The sequence below is a fragment of the Trichechus manatus genome, unplaced genomic scaffold (assembly GCF_000243295.1).
Source record: "Trichechus manatus latirostris isolate Lorelei unplaced genomic scaffold, TriManLat1.0 scaffold00092, whole genome shotgun sequence".
NCBI classification, from domain to species: Eukaryota; Metazoa; Chordata; class Mammalia; order Sirenia; family Trichechidae; genus Trichechus; species Trichechus manatus.
The window spans coordinates 7,168,022-7,190,113 of NW_004444028.1; the positions used below are offsets into that span (position 1 = coordinate 7,168,022).

Sequence of the window (22,092 nt, forward strand, 5' to 3'; positions counted from 1 at the left end):
AATGTTGCTTGACTGTGTAATGAAAAGATCATCAACAAACAATAAAAAGAGACTGGCAGAGAGTTCAGGCCTTCCAGGGAATTACTCAAATTCAGACAGTCACCTACACAGCGCTCAGAGACAGCCTCAAAACGGAGGAAGACCGTGCCGTGGACCAGGAAATCAGTGAGTAGCACCACTATTATGTGCCTGAATAGAAGCAACGCCGTCTCAGGCACTAGCCATGTAAGAGAATGACCTCTGCACTCTCAGGGGCTCTCAGACAGGAGTTGACACCTGAACGGCTTCATGCGTAAGGCAGCCACGACAAGCAAGCTGAATAACTGACCCAACAGCAGGGAAGTGTCTCTGCCAAGGAGTGAGCTGATAGCTAGCACTCTGATCTGAACAAATCAGATCGTATCTGAAGTTCCAAATTTCAAAGGACTAACTAGAGCTGTTTGTCCTGAAGAAGGAGGAAAAACATAGCGGATGCTTAAGAACTGTCTTCCTAAACCAACAGGCTGATGTGTGGAAAAGGAAGCACATTTATTCCTTGTTAGATAAAAGAAGTGTATTACAGATGAGCATTCTCACAAGGAAAATTTTACAACAAAGCTGTTACAAAAATAGACCACCTCCTCATCACAGCAAGTTTTCAAACAGACGCCGGCTGACTCTCTGACACAAGGGTGTTGAGAAGCATTTCCTACACTAGGAAAAGCTCAAGGACCAGGTATGGGGAGTCTGGAGCACATGATCTTCCAGAAACTTATTAGTGTGAATAATCTCCTTTGTGAAATGTGCATCATTAAGGGACAGATTCTTGCTGAGGCTGAACAGACTATCTTTAGAAACTAGCCAAGTGCAATAATGCAGTAAGAGTGTTACCTTGACAGCAGATGAGACAAAACTACTTCCGTGGATTTTAGGAATCGGGGAACCTGTCCCCTGGGAGGCCTGGGAAGCAGTGGAGAGCTTGCTTGTAGGACTTCCTGATAAGCAAGGCAGATTTAAAAATAAAGCATCAACTAAGTGAAACTTACAAAGTGGAATTTTAAAGCATTTTCTTCCACCCGCCCCTCTTTTTCATTATTTATTTTCTATTTTTAAGAGCTGGAAACTCATACTCCTGACACCATTATGTCCTTACATGTAGAAAAACAAGTAAAGGTACGTGGACGTTATATACGCGACTCCTTATAGAAGAGACACTGGAACGTAAGAACATCAGTTGTTTAACAAACGTGCCAGAACATACGCGTTCTCGTGAATGCTAGTCGTTTCGATGGGAGGTTATACCTACTCCAAAAAGTTCCCAACACTCACAACCTGATTCCTCCCCTACTCCATTCACCAAACTTGCCTCCAAAGACCTTTGGCTGATTCCAACAATTAAACAAACATCTTACAGGACACCTACTTGGCGACCCCTGAGTACACTCAAAAGGTTATTAAGTAAGCTCTGAAAGCAGTACTTTCTAAAGAAGTCCCACAATTACACCCTGTGAAAGTGCACAGCTTCTCTGCTTTGGAAAACTGCTATTTGGAAAGGCCCAACATTCATCTATTGTTGGTAAAGAATACTGAATATACCACGGACTACCAAAAGAACAAACAAATCTGTCTTGGCAGAAATACAGCCAGAACGCTCCTTGGAAGCAAGGACGGCAAGACTTCATCTCACATACTTTGGACGTGTTATCAGGAGGGACCAGTCCCTGGAGAAGGACGTCATGCTTGGTAAGGTAGAGGGTCAGCAAAAAACAGGAAGACCCTCAATGAGGTGGATTGACACAGTGGCTCTAACAATGGGCTCAAACATAACAACGATCATGAGGATGGCGCAGGACCGGGCAGTGTTTTGTTCTGTTGTACACAGAGGTGCTGTGAGTTGGAACCAACTCAACGGCACCTAACAATATTTATCCGTGGTGTTAAATCCAATACCTTAAAAAAATCAGTCTCATTACCTTACAGTCATCCCTCTGTTTTCATTTATCTTTTCACTCTTTCTCTTAATCAGAAGGGATAGTTACAGGGAAGTTTACACTTAGGAGCACAGATTCAAACACACAGGTCGATCAAAAGGAATCAGTAAAATGATGTTAGTGAGGCACTTCAGGAAGAACCCGAAAGCACCGCGTAGCTGTGTAGGATGACGGCAAACACAGGGACCCAAAGCGCTACTCTTCTCCTCTGAAGTTCTCTTTTCCTAACTGTAGGTTTCAATTTCTCTCTCACAGACATTTGTCTTATTCACAGAAAAGTGAAGACCACTTTTTTATTTGACTTGGTAGAAACGTGTATGGCGTGCAAAGCTATTCTTGTACTAAAAGCTTAATCTGGAAAAGTTAATAACCACATCGTTTGCAGGCTCCAAAAGAATAAGTCTTCCAAATGAAAATATTACCAACTAGAAAATAATTTCTAATTATTAGAAAATTAATAATGGTTTACTTTTAATCCTTGGAAATGAAAAAGAAAACTGAAGGAAATTAACTGTTATAAACAGTAAATCGTCCTTCAAAGAAATAGAATTGGGGTTACTTTTCTAACATTTACCTTGTTTATGGATGGGGAGTCTATTCTTTCATTACATGGCTACTAAGTCATGTATAAAGGACTTAATCTTTAATACGGGATCAGACCTTCTGGAGAACACAAATATTGATCAAATACACACCTGTACTGGGAGTGGTGGCACCAATAACCTGCCCGGGCTTGTCCATGATAACATAAGGATTACTAATAACGGAGCCAGCAGTGCCCTGCTTCACATGGACTGGAGTAGAAGTTGGGGTTCGAGGCAATGGTGATGGACTTGGAGTTGATATTGGGGAACCTTTATTAATTAAAAGAGAGAGGAGAAAGAAAATACATATCTTCAGCCCATCTAAGAAGATGTTGAAGAAAAAAGAGGGGCAGGGTGGCCGGAACATCGGCGACAAACTGGAGAAGAGAGTGGGCCAGTCTGCCTCAGGTAGGAAGCGGCAACAGCAGCAGCGCAGCAGAGGCTGCAGAGGCCGTGGATTAGCTCGTTTCACCCTCTACCTCCTCCTCTGTGGACGGGCAGCAGCAGGGGGCTTTTTATAAGCAGATTTTCAGGTCCCACTCCAGACCTACTGAGTATATATCTGCATTCTAACGAGATCTCCTGGTGATTTGAATGCGCACCACACAGCAGGGGAACTGCTCAATCCTGAAGTGAATGCATGCGGCTCTTGTCCTCAGAGGCAGGTTGTTACAATACTGGGTACCTTCTGCTGTCAGGCTGATTCCAACACACAGCAACCCGACAGGACAGGGTAGAACTGCCCCACAAGGTTTCCAAGGCTGTCGCCTTTATAGAAGCAGACTGCCACATCTTTCTCCCGCAGAGATGCTGGGTGGGTTCAAACCACCAACCTTTTGATTAGCCACAGAGCCCTTAACCACTGCACCACCAAGGCTCCTTTATAATCAGGGCTTCGAGCTGGTTCGTTCCGGTTCAACCCCCTGCTGAGAATTTGCCTTTCCACCCACAGGTATATTGCAACAGAATCTACATTTTACCAAGGTCTCCAGGGGATTCTCATGTACACATGTAGATGGTAAAATGTAGATTCTGACATAAGAATCCCCTGGGGAATCTTGGTAAAATGTAGATTTTGACGTAAGAATCACCTGGGAATCTTGTTAAAATGTACATTCTGATTCAGCGTATCCGGGGTGGAAAGACAAATTCTCAGCAGGGGGTCGAACTGGAACGAACCAGTTCGAAGCCCTGCTTATAATATGGGGTACACACTAAAATTCGGGAGGGAATTAGTAAGTGAACAGCTGGACTTAGGAACCAGGTGTCCTGATTTACAACTAATTTCCAATAGGAAAATGTGAAATTCACCTACCCAGGACAGAAAGTCTCAGTCAATATTGTATCACAGACAAGATCCAGAGAGATCAGAGTTCCTACAGAATACTCTCAAAGGTTAATTACGTACTGCTAAACATTTTCTAAACTTCAATTTATATGTCCAGCTATTCCATCTCTGAAGCAGCAAGTTCCAGAATGTTTCTAACTGGTAGGTAAAAGTATACATTCTTGTACCTATCCTAAATTAAAGTTTTCTCAGCTTTAGGAGAGACATTCTTGATACTTCCTGGTTTTGGTAAGTCCGTGTTTATTCTAAAACTTGTCATCAATTTCAATGACTTGGAATACATTTCTGCTTAGCTGTCCGATTTTAGCAACTTCATTTATTGTGGTTTAGAAGCCCTCTCGCTGCCTGGATATTTTCAATTACTCCTTTCATGTGTTCTCTGAGCTGGTACAGCCCAGACCATTAAGTATACTTTGATGAAGATTTTCCTACTAGAAGTTCATTTCGCATAAATGTGGCAAAGAACTATCCAACTTCACAATCACCAAGGAATCATATGTTCTAGTGTGGTCAGATCAGAGACTAAAGATAACTGAACTCCAAACCAGCTCCAACCCTTGAAGCTTAACTTCGAACCAAAAGGTCTCTAAATTTTTCCTATTAGTAACCATTCCAGTTTCCACGTGGAATAGCCCAAAACTCGATTCCTACTTTAGTTTCCACCAGCTACCCTAGCAAAGGTTTCACCTATGCTATTCACAGACAAAATGAGGGAGAGGAGGGGTTAAAAATCTGAACATCTTTAATTTCTTCCCACATTCAATAACTGTTTCCATATGAATGACTCTGCCCCCAAGTAAAAGCTATCAAGAGTGATTAGCTCTCTTCTAACAAAAACCTTGCCTAGAACTTAAAAAAAAAAAGTCAAAGTGCTTTGTTCTGTTAATTCCTGCAATATTTGGATCCAGTCAACTTTACACACATCATCTTAAACACAGCTTCTGTATACCTGAGACAATCTTGCAGCTCATGGTGATGGGCTGGAAGGACTTTCCAGGTGACTCAGGATTAGGAGCCTGACTTTGTGGGACAATTTTGCAGCTGGATGCTATTGGCTGGAAAGCCGAATTGCCATGAGAACAAAAGGTAACTTTCTGGGATGTTATTTTCGTGGGTGTTCGTTCCAAGGAAGATGGCAAAGAATAAAATGTAGTGTGTCTCTCGGCTTCAGTGTTGGTTGGGAATCCTGATTGAAATGAAACAGGCAAATGATGAGTCATGGGTCACTTTTAAATAATAAAACCTTACGACTGTGAAAAAAGAATGAAACAATGCAAATCCCTTATCATTTCAGCACCCATTTAACCATTTATCAACAGTGAAACAAACGTGATCAACAGGATTTCTTAGTGCACCTTTACACAGTTCTGGGGTGGGGGAGTAAACGGCATGCCCCTTAGCACACCTTTACACAGTTCTGGGGGGAAGTAAACAGCATGCCCCTTAGCACACCTTTACACAGTTCTGGGGGGAAGTAAACGGCATGCCCCTTAGCGCACCTTTACACAGTTCTGGGGGGAAGTAAATGGCATGCCCCTTAGCGCACCTTTACACAGTTCTGGGGGGAAGTAAACGGTATGCCCCTTAGTGCACCTTTACACAGTTCTGGGGTGGGGGAGTAAACGGTATGCCCCTTAGCGCACCTTTACACAGTTCTGGGGGGAAGTAAACGGCATGCCCAGAGGGACATTTAACTAAAATTTTGATTACAATTACAAAACACATCAACTATAAACCATATATGATACAAAACACACCAATTAATTACGTTCTCCCATTTTTTACTTATGAATTGAAAACTGTTTAAATTGGAGAAAGCCGAAAACTCAAAAGTAGGTATCTAATCTCATTATGTTGGATCTTATTAAATGCCCATAAAAAGATGCAAGTGAAATCTAAAGAGGAATAAAGCTGAGCTTTCATAGAAGAACTAATGTATTAACATTACATTAAAATATGGGCTTAGAGACAAAACTAACACCCTTTAGAATCAATTTTATATCTCACATATGTATATCCTTAAATACTTATATACTTATGTACATACAAAATGGAAAAATGCATGGTAAAAAGGTATTTTTGTTATGATGACTGTTGCATTGTATTTAAAAAGATTAGATGCTTAATTTTAAAGTTTCCTGCTCACCTAATCAAGGGCCAAGCCAGAAAGTCTTCTCCCAATATATAAGAAGAAACCATTATAACTACCAAAGAATAAAAATCCAATGCTTTTTAGTGACTTTTGCATTCTATAAATATTGGTAGAACTTTATGAAAAATCATTCTTCTGAGGAGAATAGGGATGTGGCTATTTTCATAACAGAACTCTGTAGAGTAGTCCCTCCTTATCCGCGGGGGATACGTTTCAAGACCTGCGCCCCTGGGGATGCCTGAAACCACGGATAGTATCGAACCCTATATATACTATGTTTTTTCCTATACATACATACCTTTCCACTTAAAGGAAGCACCTTACGGTTTCTCTTTGGTATATTCAAACTGCCAGCATCACTACTCTTGGGCTTTGGGGCCTTTACTAAGTAAAGTAAGGGTTACCTGAACACAAGCACTTAGATACGGCGACAGTGGATCTCATAACTGAGACGCGTACTGAGTGACTAACGGGCAGGACGGTAGCGCATTCAGCGTGGATACGCCGGACACGGGGGTCAGCGCGCAATACAGCGCCTGGTGGATTCGAACCGCCAACCTGTTGGTTGGCAGCCATAGCTCTTCACCACTACGCCACCAGGGTTTCCATAAAACTTATAAATTGTTTATTTTGGACTGTGGTTGACTGCAAGTAACTGAAACTGCAGGTAGCTGGGGGGGCTACTCCAGTAGAAGCAGCCTGCCTGTCTCTGGAAAAATTGTTTTCCATACACTCAGCCTCTGAAATCAGCCGTTCAGAATCATATTATGCAAACAAGCAAGGAATGCCCCAGAATGGCTTCATACAAGAGAAGATGCTACATTACCTTTCTCCACAGAGGTATCAGGGACTGGCTCATGTGACTGCCTAATCGGTGAGGAGGCTTTCACTGGGGCTGGAATGGTTAAAGGCGAAGACGGAGGGGCATCAGAGCCGTCCGATTCAGAGCACTGAGGGTGAACGCAGTCCTCTCCGAGAGAATGCCGATGGAGCTCAACATCCACCACCTACACAGCCGGGCAACAAGCCGGGCTCGTGAGCCCACCATCAATGAACGTCAGAAAGCCCAAATCCTGTCCCAGGATGGGATGCTCTTCCGATCTTCTTCAAGGCACTTAGCTGTACCCGAGATTATCTGATTTGCTCTTGTGTTTACTGTCTGCCTTCCCCCATCCTCAACACAACCATCACTCCATGAGGGCAGCAGTCTGCCCTGTTAACTTCTGTATCCCCAGCACCTGGGTCAGTACTCCAGCATACAGCAGGTGCTCAATAAACATTTTCTGCTACAACACAGCACATTTCCCTAGGCAGAGCCATCTCTAACCAGCTGACTGAGGACTGGTTATAATGGCCACTGCTGATATGACATCATGAAAAAAAAAAAAAAGGAGGGGGAGATCAATTATTTTTCAAATCTAGCGCTCATTTATTTTTTCTAATTAAAAATGAAGATCAATTCTCATTCTATTTCTTCCCAAATAACACTGCAGGAGGAAACCTACCGTCTCTGCTCCAAGAGTCTGCAAGCCGGTGTAAGTTCTATCCAGCTGTTGAAAGAGAAGAAAAGACCGTTACGTCCCATTGTGCTTACGCGTACATCTCAGGACACATCATGTCTAAAACTCCTTTCACTACACAGCTTCACACCACAGGATCTACTTTCATTGTAATGTAAACTATAAATTTATCACTTCCATAAAAACTCTCTTAATTTTCTGGGGAAAAAACTGAATAAAAAGAATAACAATAATAATAACAGTAACAATCTCAGATATACAGGTAATTGTATATATATATATTTAGCCAGGCCCATCTTTTGAGGCACCTCTAGGTGGGTTCGAACTGCCAACCTTTTGGCTAGTAGTCAAATGCAGAACAGATTTTTTGTACCAAGTCTCCAAAGTGTATTTTACACTCACAACACATCTCAACTCGATCTAGCCACACTTCAAGGGCTCAACAGCCACGTGTGGCAAGCCACTGCCATACTGGACAGTACAGCTCTAGAGTGTGTGACCAGTGCTTCTGTTCGCCAGATCTTTTTTTTTTTAAATGTGCTTTAGGTGAAGGTTTACAAGACCAAATTAGTTTCCCATTCAATAGTTTAGTTATAATTTTAAAAGGAGTACTGGTGGCACAGTGGTTAAAGTGCTGGGTTGCTAACCTAAAAAGTCAGCAGTTCAAACTCACCAGCCATTTTGCAGGAGAAAGATGTGGTAGTCAGCTCCCAAAAAGATTACAGCCTTGGAAACCCTATGGGGCAGTTCTACTCTGTCCTACAGGGTCTCTGTGAGTCGGAATCAACTCAATGGCAGTGGGTTGAGCTGGATTATTATAATTTTAATATAAACTATGTTGTTGTTAGATGCCATCAAGTCAAAATCTATTCTAAGGACAATCTAAAAATGAAGGAAGTTTTACACACACAAAAATACACTAGCATTATCTATAATAACCATAAGCCAAAAGCAATATACCAACAAAGGAACGGTTACGTAAACCATAGACCATCAATTTGTGAAATATTATGCAATCACTTAGATGATGTTAACTAAGACTGTAAAAATATTAAAAAAGACAGACTATAAGATATGTACACAGTGTGGTGACACAATTATATACTTAGGGGATATTTACTAGGAAACCCGGGTGGCACAGTGGTTAAGAGCTATGGCTGCTAAACAAAAGGTCAGCAGACCAAAACTATCAGGCGCTCCTTGGAAACCTTATGGGGAAGTTCTACTCTGTCCTATAGGGTCACTATGAGTTGGAATCAACTTGACGGCAACAGGTTTGGTTTTTGGTTTAATATTTACTAAGCACATTTGAAAAAATGAATGAAAATTTATGCAATATAGGCAATGCTAATTACTTTAAATATATTAGCATCATGGGTATTTTAGCAGAGAGAAAGGAGCATAAACTGAGGGAATATGCTATAATATAAACAAAAGTTTATAATTATATATAAAGCCGTTAAATTCTTATTTTATATCTTACAATTTAAAGAAAAGGATTTGTGATAGTGTATCAATATAAATACTATACAATAAGAGTCAAAGAAATAATGATTAAATTGGGCAGAAAGGAAAGTCAGGATAAAGGGAAAAATAGCAGCCATGTAGATTTCAAGTCTTTGAGTTCCTGCAAAGCCAACACAGACAGGACAACACAGTGAGTCATGAGATTTAGTGTTCAAAACATAAAAAGCAATAAACGGTGGATTAATAGTAGTTCTATGGGAAGAACCTGGAGTTCTAATGCTTAAATCTTAGTCAACAGTATGAACGTTAAAAAGGCAAACGCATACAACTATTTGTCTCTATGCATCTGGTGCAAAAAAGAAAGAAGGAAATCAAAGACTCAAAGAAGAAACTAGTCTACAGGACAAACAGTGTACACAAACCGCGGCCTCATCTCCCCTGAGACCAGAAGAACTAGATGGTGCCCGGCCACCATTAGCGACTGTTCTAATCAGGGCTACAATACATGGACCCTGACAGAACGGGAGAAAAAACGCAGAACAGAACCTCAAATTCCAAAAAAAACAAGAACAACACAAAACAACCAAACAACCAGACTTACTGGACTGGTTGAGACTGGAGGACTCCCAGAGGCCACTGCCCTGAGACACTCTTCAAACCTTGAACTGAAACTAACCCCTGAGGTCTCCCTGTAGCTAAATAACAAACTGGCTCAAAAAACATCACCCATAAGTACTGTGCTCCTTTAAAAAATCACCTATACGAGGCCTAACGGTCAACAGAATTTCACAATACAGAAAGGTCACTGCAGGCTTAAATAGCCAGAAGTTTCATAGAGAACAGGAACTTGAAGAATGGAAAGAATCCAAACAGGCATGTGAGGAGATGAAGACACAGGGGAAAAAGGCCCAGGGCATTTCTGGGACATGAACAGACTGATCTGGCTGGAGGAGGATGTTCAAGCAGGGGATTAGTGTCAGATAATTCAGGAGAAGTACACTGAGTTAGAATGTGAAAATCCTCAGAAAGCAGGCTGGGGAGTTTGAACTTGAAAGGAATTCAGTTGAAGTTTCTGAGAGAGGGATAGCTTGATGGTTCTGCTGTTGTAGAAGACTAGCCTGAGAGTGGTGGATAGAAGGGACTGAGGGGAGAGAAGACAGATTAGAGTTAAGGAACCCCATCAGGAGACAGTGGAGTAACAGCCTCGCAACAATGGGAAGGGTAGAATGTGAGAGAGACAATGAAGAAAGAATACTGGTCTGCAACTGAATGAGTGTGTAGAAGAAAGAAAGAAAACTCCAACATGGTTCTGAGAGTTAACACAGAAATGACAGAAAATGATATTCTAGTACAGATGAAGAAGATCAACGGTCACAACACAGATGTTCGGGGCCTCAAGGCCAATAATAAGTAGTAAAATTAAGTTTTTCAGAAAAACTGGTAAGAAATATTTTAAATACTGTCATTTTGAAACGCTGTGTCTCAATCTCCAACCAAGAACTCTTAAGTGATTAAAAAAAAAAAAAAAAAACTCACTGCCGTCGAGTCAATTCCAACTCATAGCGACCCTACAGGACAGAGCAGAACTGCCCCAGAGGGTTTCCAAGGAGTGGCTGGTGGATTCAAACTGCCAACCTTTTGGTCTGCAGTCAAACACTTAAACACTGAGCCACCAGGGCTCCGTAAGTGACATACACCACATAACACATGGAAAACCGTGCAAACAATGTTCTTTACGTAGGGACCAGGTTGGGTCCAGTGCAACATAAAGGGTATGTACAATGCTTAAAGGAGGGTAAACAGAAGGCAAAACTATTTTTACACCTTCCTCTGATACGTCAGCCGGCATCCTGTCCTTCTGAACAAGGTGGCTGTACACTCTTCACTTGGTTTCAGTTCTTCTCTGAGGTCCTAAGGCAACCTAGTCTTACAGTAATCTCCAGAAAACAACTTACATATCAAGTTAACAATGCTGTCACCAACGCAGGCATATTGCAGCATGCCCTAAAGTTGAAGGGGGTGCATTTGTAGAACAAAGGAAATTATAAAGATTACCCACTACCTATTGCTGTCAATTCCGACTCACGGCGACCCTACAGGACAGAGTACAACTGCCTCATAGGTTTTCCAACTGCCATCTGGTGGATTAGAACTGCCAACCTTTTTTTTGGTTAGCAGCCACAGCTCTTAACCAGGACTTCATTATACAGACAGACTCATCTTTTTCATTCAATTTTGGGACAAAATTAATGGGAGTAATCTGATAAACCCTAAACAGAGTGAGGGGCTTTGGGGGAAGCAAAATATTAGGATTATATCATACGGAGAGAAAAGCACAGAAGCTACTTACTATACAGAGTGACTGGGGGAAATACCACATATAATTATAAAAGTTATATTATAAATTATAAAATATATTTTATAACAGTTCAATGTTTATTACACAAAACTGCAAAATATTTTTAAAAAAATAAAAAGGAGGGAAAATTGCCCTATTTTTCATCATTTCAATTACTCTAACATTTTGGTATATTTCCTCTGTGTTTTTCTACCTTTATAAATTCACAGTTCCCCTCATACTATACATCATTTTATAATCTGTGCTTTTCACTTACTGTAACAGTAGTATTTTCCATGTACAGCAAACCTTTCATAAAATAAAATGACTACATAATAAACCATACGGATGTATCAGGAAGGATTTCTTACAATACGGAAGTATTACAACTTTGTATTGTACTTTATATTTTTCAAAACATGTTCACTTCTATCTTCACTATAACTGTATGGGGCAAACAGATATGGCTTATTATTTGCCCCATTTTATACAGCAGTAAATAGATTGAAACAAAATGTTTTAATAACTTGGCTCCAGGTAAAACAATAACGGTAAGGGCTCATCAAAGATTCAAGTCTTCTACTAGCGACCAGTTGGCCTTTGCAAAGAATGCAAAGCACGTGAAGCACGACCCCATCCCCACCAAGAAGACAAAGGAGTGGTGTAGCCTAAGCGTGTTGTTGCTGTTAGCTGCTGTCGACTCCACCCCAGACTCACGGTGACTGCTCTGGTCCACAGTCTTTTTGTGTTTTTTTTTTTTTTTTAATCCACAGGTTTTCATTAGCCGATTTTCAGAATTAGATCACCAGGCCTTTATTCCTAGTGTGAAACTCTGCTGAAACCTGTTCAACATCCCATCATCACAGGCCTCCACTGACAGCCAAGTGGTGGCCGTGCTTGAGGCGCGCTGCCTGAGAATCTAACACATGGGGGAGTTTCTACCACGGAGCCAGCGCCGCCCTCTGCCGCGAGCGCCGCCCGCTGCGGTGAGCATACCGCACTGAGGACGGCTTATCTTGCTTTTATTCTGAGATGGACCACTTTTCTCAGAAGGCCTAAATACCAAGTGACAAGGGGCACTCAGCATCTGGGGAGTAACGCTCCGTTACAATACCTTCAGATTGTGTATGATATCTATCCTCTTGTTCTGGCTGTCCTTAAAGTGAACTTGGACTCTGACAGGAAACTCACCCCAGCCTCTCCTGGTCAGATGAAAAGGAGGTTCTCTAGGGAAAAGCAGACATTAGCACATTCATCCACATCCACTTCCTCATAATGGATACACTAGAAACTCACTTTCTTCTGCGACTCATTTAGGCTTCCACATTTGAAGCTAACCCAATATGCTAAATGTTGCTAAAAAGTTTACTGTAAAAGATAATCGATTATAAAGGAAAAAACAAGCTCAAACCTATGTTAAACTTTCAATCACTGAATCCTCAGAGAAGACTTACACCACATCATCTAATGTCACTGTTTCCCCAGATGAGGGGACCTAAACCCTTAGAAATGGGAAGATGGATGTCACACCACTACAGCCAGAAGCCCTGACAGAAACTTGACAGACCCAGGCTCTGACTTATATGTTCTCTACCCCATGCTTTAATGTTTGTTCCTCCACTCTGGAAAAAAACAAAATCAATCATGAAAATGCCAGTCTGAAAGTGACAAGTTACTTGAAACTGCCTGCTAAGAGGATTTAAAAAAAAAATGTTATGGATTTAACTGTGTCCCCAAAAAATGTGTGTCAACTTGGCGAGGCTATGATTCCCAGTATTGTGTGATTGTCCACCATTTTGTCATCTGATGTGATTTCCCTATGTGTTGTAAATACTATTTCTATGATGTTAATGAGGCAGGCCTAGAGATAGTTATATTAATGACGCAGGACTCAATCTACAAAATTAGGTTGTATCTTGAGTCAATCTCTTTTTAGATATAAAAGAGAGAAGCCAGCAGAGAGACAGGGGAACCTCATATCACTAAGACAGAAAAACCAGGAGTTGGAGTATGTCCTTTGGACCCAGGGTCCCTGTACTGAGAAGCTCCTAGATTAGGTGAAGGTTGATGACAAGGACCTTCTCCCAGAGCCGACAGAGAAAGAAAACCTTCCCCTGGAGCTGGCACCCTGAATCTGGACTTCCAGCCTCCTAAGCTGTGAGAGAATAAACCTCTGTTTGTTAAAGCCATCCACTTGTGGTATTTCTGTTATAGTAGCAGTAGATGACTAAGACAGAACCTATGTTTACAATACGATTTTCCCCAGACGGTGACTCTAATTTTAGTGGGTGGAGGGGAATGTGTGTGAACGTAGACTGGACCACAGAATTTTCAGTCAAATGTAATTTGTGAGGAGAAGGGAGAAATAGATAAAATTGGCAAACTACTAATAATTGTTAAAGCTGGGTGGTGGGTACACGTGGGTTCATTATACTCTACTTTTGTGTATGCTTGAACACTTCCATAAAAAATTTAAAAACATAATTGTTAGACCTTTAAGTACTCAAAAACAATATGGTATAATGGGGAAGAGCAAGAACGCCTTTAAAATGAAAACGTTTATTATGAATCACTGGCTTGGAATTCCTGTAATGAGAGAGGACTCCAAGCCCGCAGGGAGAAAAAACTTTCAGCTGGATGTGCTTTTGGAAAACGAAGGAGACACATGAACTCCACAAGGGCAGGGCCCGAGAACACGGTCTGAGAGGAGGAGTCTAACAACAGAGCTCAATTATCAAGCACAGAGCCAGGAGCCACCAGGAGAGTCCAAAACAGGAAAAACCCGAGTGCGACAGTGGCCTCGAAAGGAGAGAAAGCAGCACCTAAGACATAAAACAGCGGAGAAAACTAGCTCGCCCTTCAGCCCACCTCAGCTGAGTAACAGCGGAGCTGTAAGAGAAGTAACCGTGAAGCTGGCAGAGACGCAGACAGAAATACATGATAGGCTTGGCCACGTGAGATGTGACCTCACACCTACCTCAGCTGAGTAACAGCGGAGCTGTAAAAGAAGTAGCCATGAAGCTGGCAGAGACGCAGACAGAAATACATGATAGGCTTGGCCACGTGAGATGTGACTTCACACCTACCTCAGCTGAGTAACAGCGGAGCTGTAAAAGAAGTAGCCATGAGGCTGGCAGAGACACAGACAGAAACTGATAGGCTTGGCCACGTGAGATGTGACTTCACACTCACTCAGATGGCTATTATCAAATACAAGATAGGCTTGGCCACGTGAGATGTGACCTCACGCCCACTCAGACGGCTATTATCAGGAAAATGGAAACGAACAAGAGTTGGTGTGGATGCGGAGAAACTGAAACCTTCATTCATCGTTGGTGGAAGCGCAAAATGGTGCAGCCACTTTGGGAAAGTTTGGGGGTTCCTCAAAGAGTTAAACACAGAATTACTGCACGACCCAGCAATTCCACTCTCAGGCACATGCCCTTCAAAGAGGACTCAAACAGATGTGTGCACCAGTGTTCGTAGCAGTATTATTCACAACAGCCAAAAGGTGGAAACAACCCAAGTGTCCATCAACAGATGAATGGATACACAAAATGTGGTACACATGTACAATGGAATACTATTCAGTCATAAAGAGAAGTAAAATTCTGATACATGCAATGGCATGGATGAACCTTGAAAACATTATGTTGAGTGAAATAAGTCAGACACAAAACAACAAATATGGTATGATCCCACCTCTATGAAGAATCTAGAACAAGCAAATGCATAGAGACAGAAAGGAGAGTAGTGGTTATCCAGTGCTGGAGGAAGGACAGGCTGGGAGTTATTGCTGAAGGAATACTGAGGTTCTGTTTGGGGTGTTCTAAAACTTTTGGAAATGGATAGCAATCATGGCACCACAACTTGGTAAAAATAATTGTCACTGAATTGTACACTTAAAAATGATTAAAATGGCAAACTTGTTGTTATACATATTTTAGTACAATGAAATTAAAACACCTTACAGAGATCTATGGTAGCAGGGGAAGCAGAAAGTGAGCCTGCTCCCTAATTCTACGCCACATTTTGTCATGTGGGCCTAGAAACTGTACTGCCACCAAAAGATTCACAGATTTCATGTAAATACTTTTTTAAAAAAAGGGCTTGGGGTCAAATGGGAAGGCAGATTTGAGATTACAGTTTGAAAAGGGATTCAAGGCCAGATATACAAGGGGCCCTAGAGGTATGCTGGACTGAAGAATAAAGAAAGTCTTACTGATGGCAAGTTTGGTCACCTAAACTCATTTTGCAATATGCCTCAATTACACTGTTTATATGCTAAAATTCTCACAATGGATATAGTAAAATTAGGTGTGTTCCTCAATTTACACACATGAGCCAAACTTCAGTGAACAGACAGAAGGACTGCGGCCACAAAGACAGACAAGTGGCACGAAGGCTGGAAAAAGGAACGAAAGCTTTCAACAGGAAACTCCTCCACAACTGTGTCTCTGAAAGCAAAAAGGGAATCCAAGACTTTTCAACAGACAAGCCCTAACTGATAGAAATTTTACACTTCAAAAGATCTATTTCACACAAAAAAGGACTGCCTTTCCTGAACAGAATGCTATTATTTCTAGATTCCTCACAGAAGGTAAAATATACCAATGACCAAAAGGGAAAAACCACAAAAATATAGGGCTTCAAAAAAAAAAAAGCTTTCCTAGAAATATAAACTGTATACTTATATGACGTTTATATTTAAATAACTCCTCATCCAACGAATTCATTTAAAGGGCCACTCAGGCTTTCAGGACCACACCTCATGACCCAGAGCTCGCTCCTGAAGGAGCTCTCCATTACATTCCTGACTAGCAATCACAGACACGTTTCTCTACCTCCTACATGTTCGTTCTAGATACGTCTGGAATCCCTAAGAATAAATTCCTCCTCCACATGACAGACCTTCAAAAGAGCAAAAGCATTTCTTTTCAGGATGAGTATCTTCTGTTCCTTTAACTGTTACCCAAATTACAGCAGGAGCAGCAGGAGCTGCAGTAAACACTGTGTCTACTATGATCCAACCACTGTTTGACACCCTTCATGTCTATTAACTGATCTCATCTTTATAACCAAAAAACCAAAAACCAAAAACCAAACTTACTGCCGTAGAGTAGATTCCGATTCATACCGACCCTATAGGACAGAGTAGAACTGCCCCATAGGGCTTCCAAGGAGCGGCTGGTGGATTCCAACTGCCGACGTTTTGGTTTGCAGCTGAGTTCTTAATCACTGGGCCACCGGGGCCCCAATCTTTACAACCACACTATGAAATATCCCCTCTGAGACATAATCAGGTTAAATAACTTGCCCAAGGTCACAGAGCAAGTCAGTAGTGGAACGGGGATTCACACCCAGGTAATAGGCTCCAGAGCCCGGCTTTACCCAGTACGCTATTCCACGTGTCTGGTGTCCGGTCTCCTCACTACCCAGGCCGCCCCCCACCCCATATCCAACAGTATGCCTAGACATTGTAGACTGGTGCAGGGTAGAGCAGGCCTACTTCACTTCCGATAAAGCAGCCTAAGACTGCGATACTGTGCTAATGATTCGTTCCAGTAAGATCGTCATCAGACTCAAATTCAGTTTGCAGTTAACCATACACTTTTTTTCACTTGAACTACCCATCAGTCACCGTGTACTCATGTACCTGGGTTTCTGAACCCAACTATAACTGACCGAACGGGTGTCCCTATTAAGGAAATCTTTGGTTTTTGGGGTCTTGAGTTGACTACTCCAGACATTCAGTTTTCCTCTGACCTTCTTGTTATCTGCACATCTGATGAGCCTATTTTTTTACAAGCCATTCATAAAAATGAGCAAAACATGGCTAAGTACAGAGCTCTTCCTTCAGCAAGTAAACATCACTCCATTAACCCCCCACAAAAAAACCAAACCCGCAGCTGTCAAGTTGATTCCGACTCACAGCAACCCCTTTGTTAATACCAGTCCACATCTATCAATGCCACTTGTCAACCAAACCCAGTGAACCCACTGCTGTCAAGTCAATTCCGACTCATAGGGACCCCATAGGGTTTCCAAGGCTGTACTCTACTAAAGCACATCTTTCTCCCCCGGAGCCGCTGGTGGTTCCGAACTGCTGACCTTTCGGTTAGCAGTCAATTACTCTGACTGCTGCGCCACCAGGGCTCCTTGTCAACCAAAACACGCTAAAAATCTTCCTATAAGATATATATGCCCAGCGTTTCCCTAGTCCATCAGCCTAGTGATTCTGTATAAAAAAATAAATATGAGTCTGACATGGCCATATCTTTAGAAATACACACTGCTCCCAGCTGACCATCCTTTCCATTCCAAATACCTGTCAATGAACATTCTGATAACCCATCCTAGTGGGATCAACATCAGGTCACCAGCATACGGTCCACAGAATTCATTTCCTCGCCCCTTCTGAAAATCAGGGTACTACTTGACCACGTCTGATCTATCACTACCTTTTTTCTCCAAAATCCTTTAAGATTCCCTCGGGAGCTCAAAAACCCCAGGGACTTAGCAATTCAGGTCACACAGGAACTTGTTTACAACATTCATTCACTACTTATTACTGAATACTCTTTATGGGGTCCAAGAGTAAACAAGAAAGACAGTCTCTGTGCACATGGAATTCACCAGTAAGGAGGCTTCTGCAGTAACCAGGGTGAGAGAGCCAACGCCGTCACTGACTGAAAACACGGGAAGAAAAACAAGGGCTAGGTTCGGTTTTGTCTGGGGACAGGAAGAGAAAAGTTCAATTCTGAATTTGCTGATCTGAGGTACCTGAGACATTCAAACAAGCCCTGGTGGCACAGTGGTTAAAGCCCTTGGCTGCTAACCGAAAGGCTGGCGGTTTAAACCCACCAGCTGCTCCACTGGAGAAAGATGTGGCAGTCCGCTTCTGTAAAGACTGCAGCCTTGGAAACCCTGTGGGGCAGTTCTACTCGGCCCTACGCGGTCACTGTGAGTTGGATCGACTCCACGGCAGTGAGAGACATGCAGAAGGAGGTGTCCAGAAGGGAGCCAAATACACATCTCTGAAGCTCAGGGCGGGGAGAGTGTATTTTACTTATCTCTCTTCCTGTACTAGCTGAAATTCCTCATACCTCTTTCGAGTTCTGGAGAACAGCCCCTTGTCAATAAAGACAAAAGTGAAACAGGTACTACGTATCAGCAAACGTCTTTGGTTCCAGTATTACACACCCCCAGAGACATCCATTAACGCTGTCATCTACTGATCCCGGGGTCTCCCCACTCATTTCCTGATGATTTCAGAGTCTAGCTCAATGTCACCTTCTCCAGCTCTACTATCTAATTCTCAGCAATGTCACATATACATAGATGATCCTTCAATCACCTGGCTCATCAATTCCTTTAACTCCTCTCCTCCATGACCCTTTCCTGTGCTCTCCATCAGTCACTCCCCGGACAGTGCCATCACTGAGAACTGGAATCCCTCCACCACCTCAATTTCACGTGCCCCAATCTGACCATCAGCTCCTATCATTCCAGTTATTCCCTTAAGGATTCTAACTCCAACTACCTTTCAACCTCTGCCAGGACCTTCAATCCACCCTCACCTCATCTAGCCCGAAGGGTCGATCAATAGAATAACTCCCTTGAGTATACCCCCAACCCTCTAGCCTCACTCTCACTTCAATACACTCATCTGGCAAAACCACAGACCAAGTTAAATAAAACGAATTTTCTAACTATTCCTCACTTGTATTCATGAAGCTAATTAAAGCTGGAGAAAAACCACCTTCTTGTTCTCACTTTAAATGGTCACAAACCCCAACTGTACCCTTCACGCAGTCAGGCAATCACACTTCTGTCCTTAGTCCACTCTTCTCCAAGACAATCACTTCACACCTCCTCTCTCCTCGACCCCCAGCACTTTCTCCCCTACGCTGAAAGGCTGAGGAACTATTCCAGATTAAGAAACTGCATTGGGTAATTTTATGTGTCAACTTGGCTAGGCTCTATCAGTGCTATGGTCCCTGATTTTGATAAATGTTCTCTGGTTAATTAAGATAAAATCCTTGTCCTTAGGAAAACAAGGAATGATATCTGCAAATTACTCTCAAGGGTTCAGGAAAAAATGTGTATGTGTATGTGTGTGTGGAATGTAAGTACACATGCACAAAAGACAAAGTAAATGGGGTAAAACTGAGACAGAGCCCCCACAGGGCTGTATTTTTTACCTGGCTTCCTCCCCTATAGTGCTGTATTGAAAAATAGTTTCCTTTGCCGGGCTCCCCCCACCCCAGCTTTGCATCGGAATGTTGCTTTTGCTCGGAGGTTATATGTAAACCCCACCGCACCTGCACAGTATGATTAAGGATGCTGCTGATGTAACTGGTTTATGAACTCCCTACTTGTAAACCCCTTTAAAAGTAACTTGCCCGCCTGCCCTTAGCGAGCAGTCTGGGCAGCAGCCCCGAATGGCTCCACTTCCCTGTACAAAGAAACAAAGGTGCCCCTCCTCTTCTCCCACCTCAGTCTCTCGTTCACTGGCCAATACAAGTCATGCAGAGTGCGAACCTGGGGTTTCCACTCAGTAACAAAACATTAACAAGTGGTGGATCCGAGCGTGGCGCAGTCAGTTACTGAATATGGCCCTGTCATGGACTGAATTGTGTCCCCCAAAAATATGTGTCAACTTGGTTAGGCCATGATTCCCAGTATTGTGTGGCTGTCCTCCATTTTGGGACTGATGTGATTTTCCTATGTGTTGTAAATCCTGCCTCTCTGATGTTAACGAGGTGGGATAGGCGCCAGTCATGTTGATGAGGCAGGACTCAATCTACAAGATGGGACTGTGTCTTGAGCCAATCTCTTTTGAGATATAAAAGAGAGAAGCAAACAGAGACACAGGGACCTCATACCACCAAGAAAGCAGTGCCAAGAGCAAAGTGTGTCCTTTGGACTGGAGGTTCCTACGCTGAGAAGCTCCCAGACCAGCAGATTGATGACAAGGACATTCCTCCAGAGCTGACACAGAGAGAGATGATGTCCTAAATTTGGACTTGCAGCCTACTAGCCAGTGAGAAAATAAATTTCTCTTTGTTAAAGCTATCCACTTGCGGAATTTCTGTTACAGCAGCGCTAGTGACTAAGACAGGCTCTTCTAACCACAGTCTTTGTAACTCTCACCAAATGACAGGATGGGACTATGCAAATGAGGTGCTTATGACTCACCAAGTGGATTAGACAGCTTGCTAATAAAGTAAATAAGGTGCATGGCACCCCTGTGGGGGTGGGGCCATGCAAATAAGGTGTATGGAACCCTAACGAGGGAATTGGTCAGTTTTGTCATCCTGCTAGGCTTAAAGTGAGCCATCCCAGAGGCTGGAGGGAATATCTCATTACCACCAAGAAAGAAGAGCCAGAAGTGAAGCACATCCTTTGGTCCTGGGATCCCTGCACGGAGAAGCTCCAGAACCAGGAGGCAGAGAGACAGAGCTACACCACCAAAGACAGCGAGACACAGTAGCAAAGAAACAGTGGCAGCAGAGGCAGAAGACCAGCAGGAGATGGCACAGAAAGCTGAGCACCTTCAGGCGGGAGGGTCTGTGGCGAAGCAGAGTGCCTCAGAGCCCTTGGTGGAGCTAGGTTTGCCGACCCACGGAGCTAGAGCTGAGCACCTTTGGGCCAAAGCTTACTGACAGAGTGGGACGCCTGTGGGCACTTATCATTAGAGCTGAAAGAGCTTTGCAACGCTTGCCCAAGCAGAGCAGAGGCCGGGCCAAGTGGCCAAGAGGCTAAGGGGCCAGAGAGAGATGTGCCTGTGAGCATGGCTGAGAAGAGGCTGTCCTGATCGAAGAACTGTTATCTTGAGCATTCCTGAACCTGAATTGTAACCTGTTACTTCCCTAATAAACCCCATAACTGTAAGAAGAGTCTGTGAGCTCCATGTGGCCACTGCAACAAATTACTGAACCCAGCAGAGAAGCAGCGAGTGCCATAGGAGGGATGGCTGGTGTCAAAATTGGTAAAAAGGTTGGAGAGGAGGTATGTCTGACGTTCACCTCATAGGAATCAGCCTTGGGCTGTTGATCTTGATTCTCCTTCCCCCTCATGAAGTTAGCAGAGGAGGTCAGATGCCCCTGCCACATGATTTTTGCACGGAGTAAAGGGTATTATAGGGAGTTACTCTGTAGCATTCTTGCATTTTCCCAAAAATGTAAAATTATGTCAAAATAAAATTTTAAAATGTAAACCAACCTTTACCTTATGTACTAGATCTTATCCTTTGTCACCCACACAAGCACGCCACTTCAGATATCCTCCCTGTATCTCTTACATCTACTTTTCACTCTCTGCTTATTAGATCAATCTACCAGCATAAGAATGAAGTTGTTTACTTCAATTAAAAAAAAAATTTCTATTGAACCTATTCCCTTCACCAGCTATCACCCATTTCTTAAGTTTCCCTTTGCAGCAAAACTCTTCAGAGAGTTGTCTATACTATCTCCAATTCCTCTTAAATTCACTATAGTTCAGATTCTTACACAAAAACTGCTCGCTGCAATCACTAGTGACTCCCCTTTTGCTAAAACCAGGTCTGTTTTCAATCTTCACTGTACCTTGTATCTATTGACAGCATGTGATATGGTTCCTCCTTGATATGCTTTCTTCACTGGAATTCCAGAATACCACATTCTCTTTGTTTTTCCTCTCACCTTATTAGCTGAATTTAGTCTTCTTTGC

General features: G+C 42.7%; 1 protein-coding gene across 1 annotated transcript in view; it reads right to left on the reverse strand.

Moving 5' to 3' along the window:
* YEATS2 (YEATS domain containing 2) overlaps window positions 1-22,092 on the reverse strand; it is a 79,125-nt gene that overhangs the window by 43,985 nt on the left and 13,048 nt on the right. The window contains exons 6-11 of the mRNA XM_023736852.1: window positions 12,494-12,605; window positions 7,560-7,604; window positions 6,881-7,061; window positions 4,852-5,088; window positions 2,666-2,824; window positions 736-974 (exon numbers count right to left, since the gene is read on the reverse strand). Coding sequence (XP_023592620.1) covers window positions 736-974; window positions 2,666-2,824; window positions 4,852-5,088; window positions 6,881-7,061; window positions 7,560-7,604; window positions 12,494-12,605 — 973 coding nt within the window. The remainder of the gene's footprint in view (window positions 1-735; window positions 975-2,665; window positions 2,825-4,851; window positions 5,089-6,880; window positions 7,062-7,559; window positions 7,605-12,493; window positions 12,606-22,092) is intronic.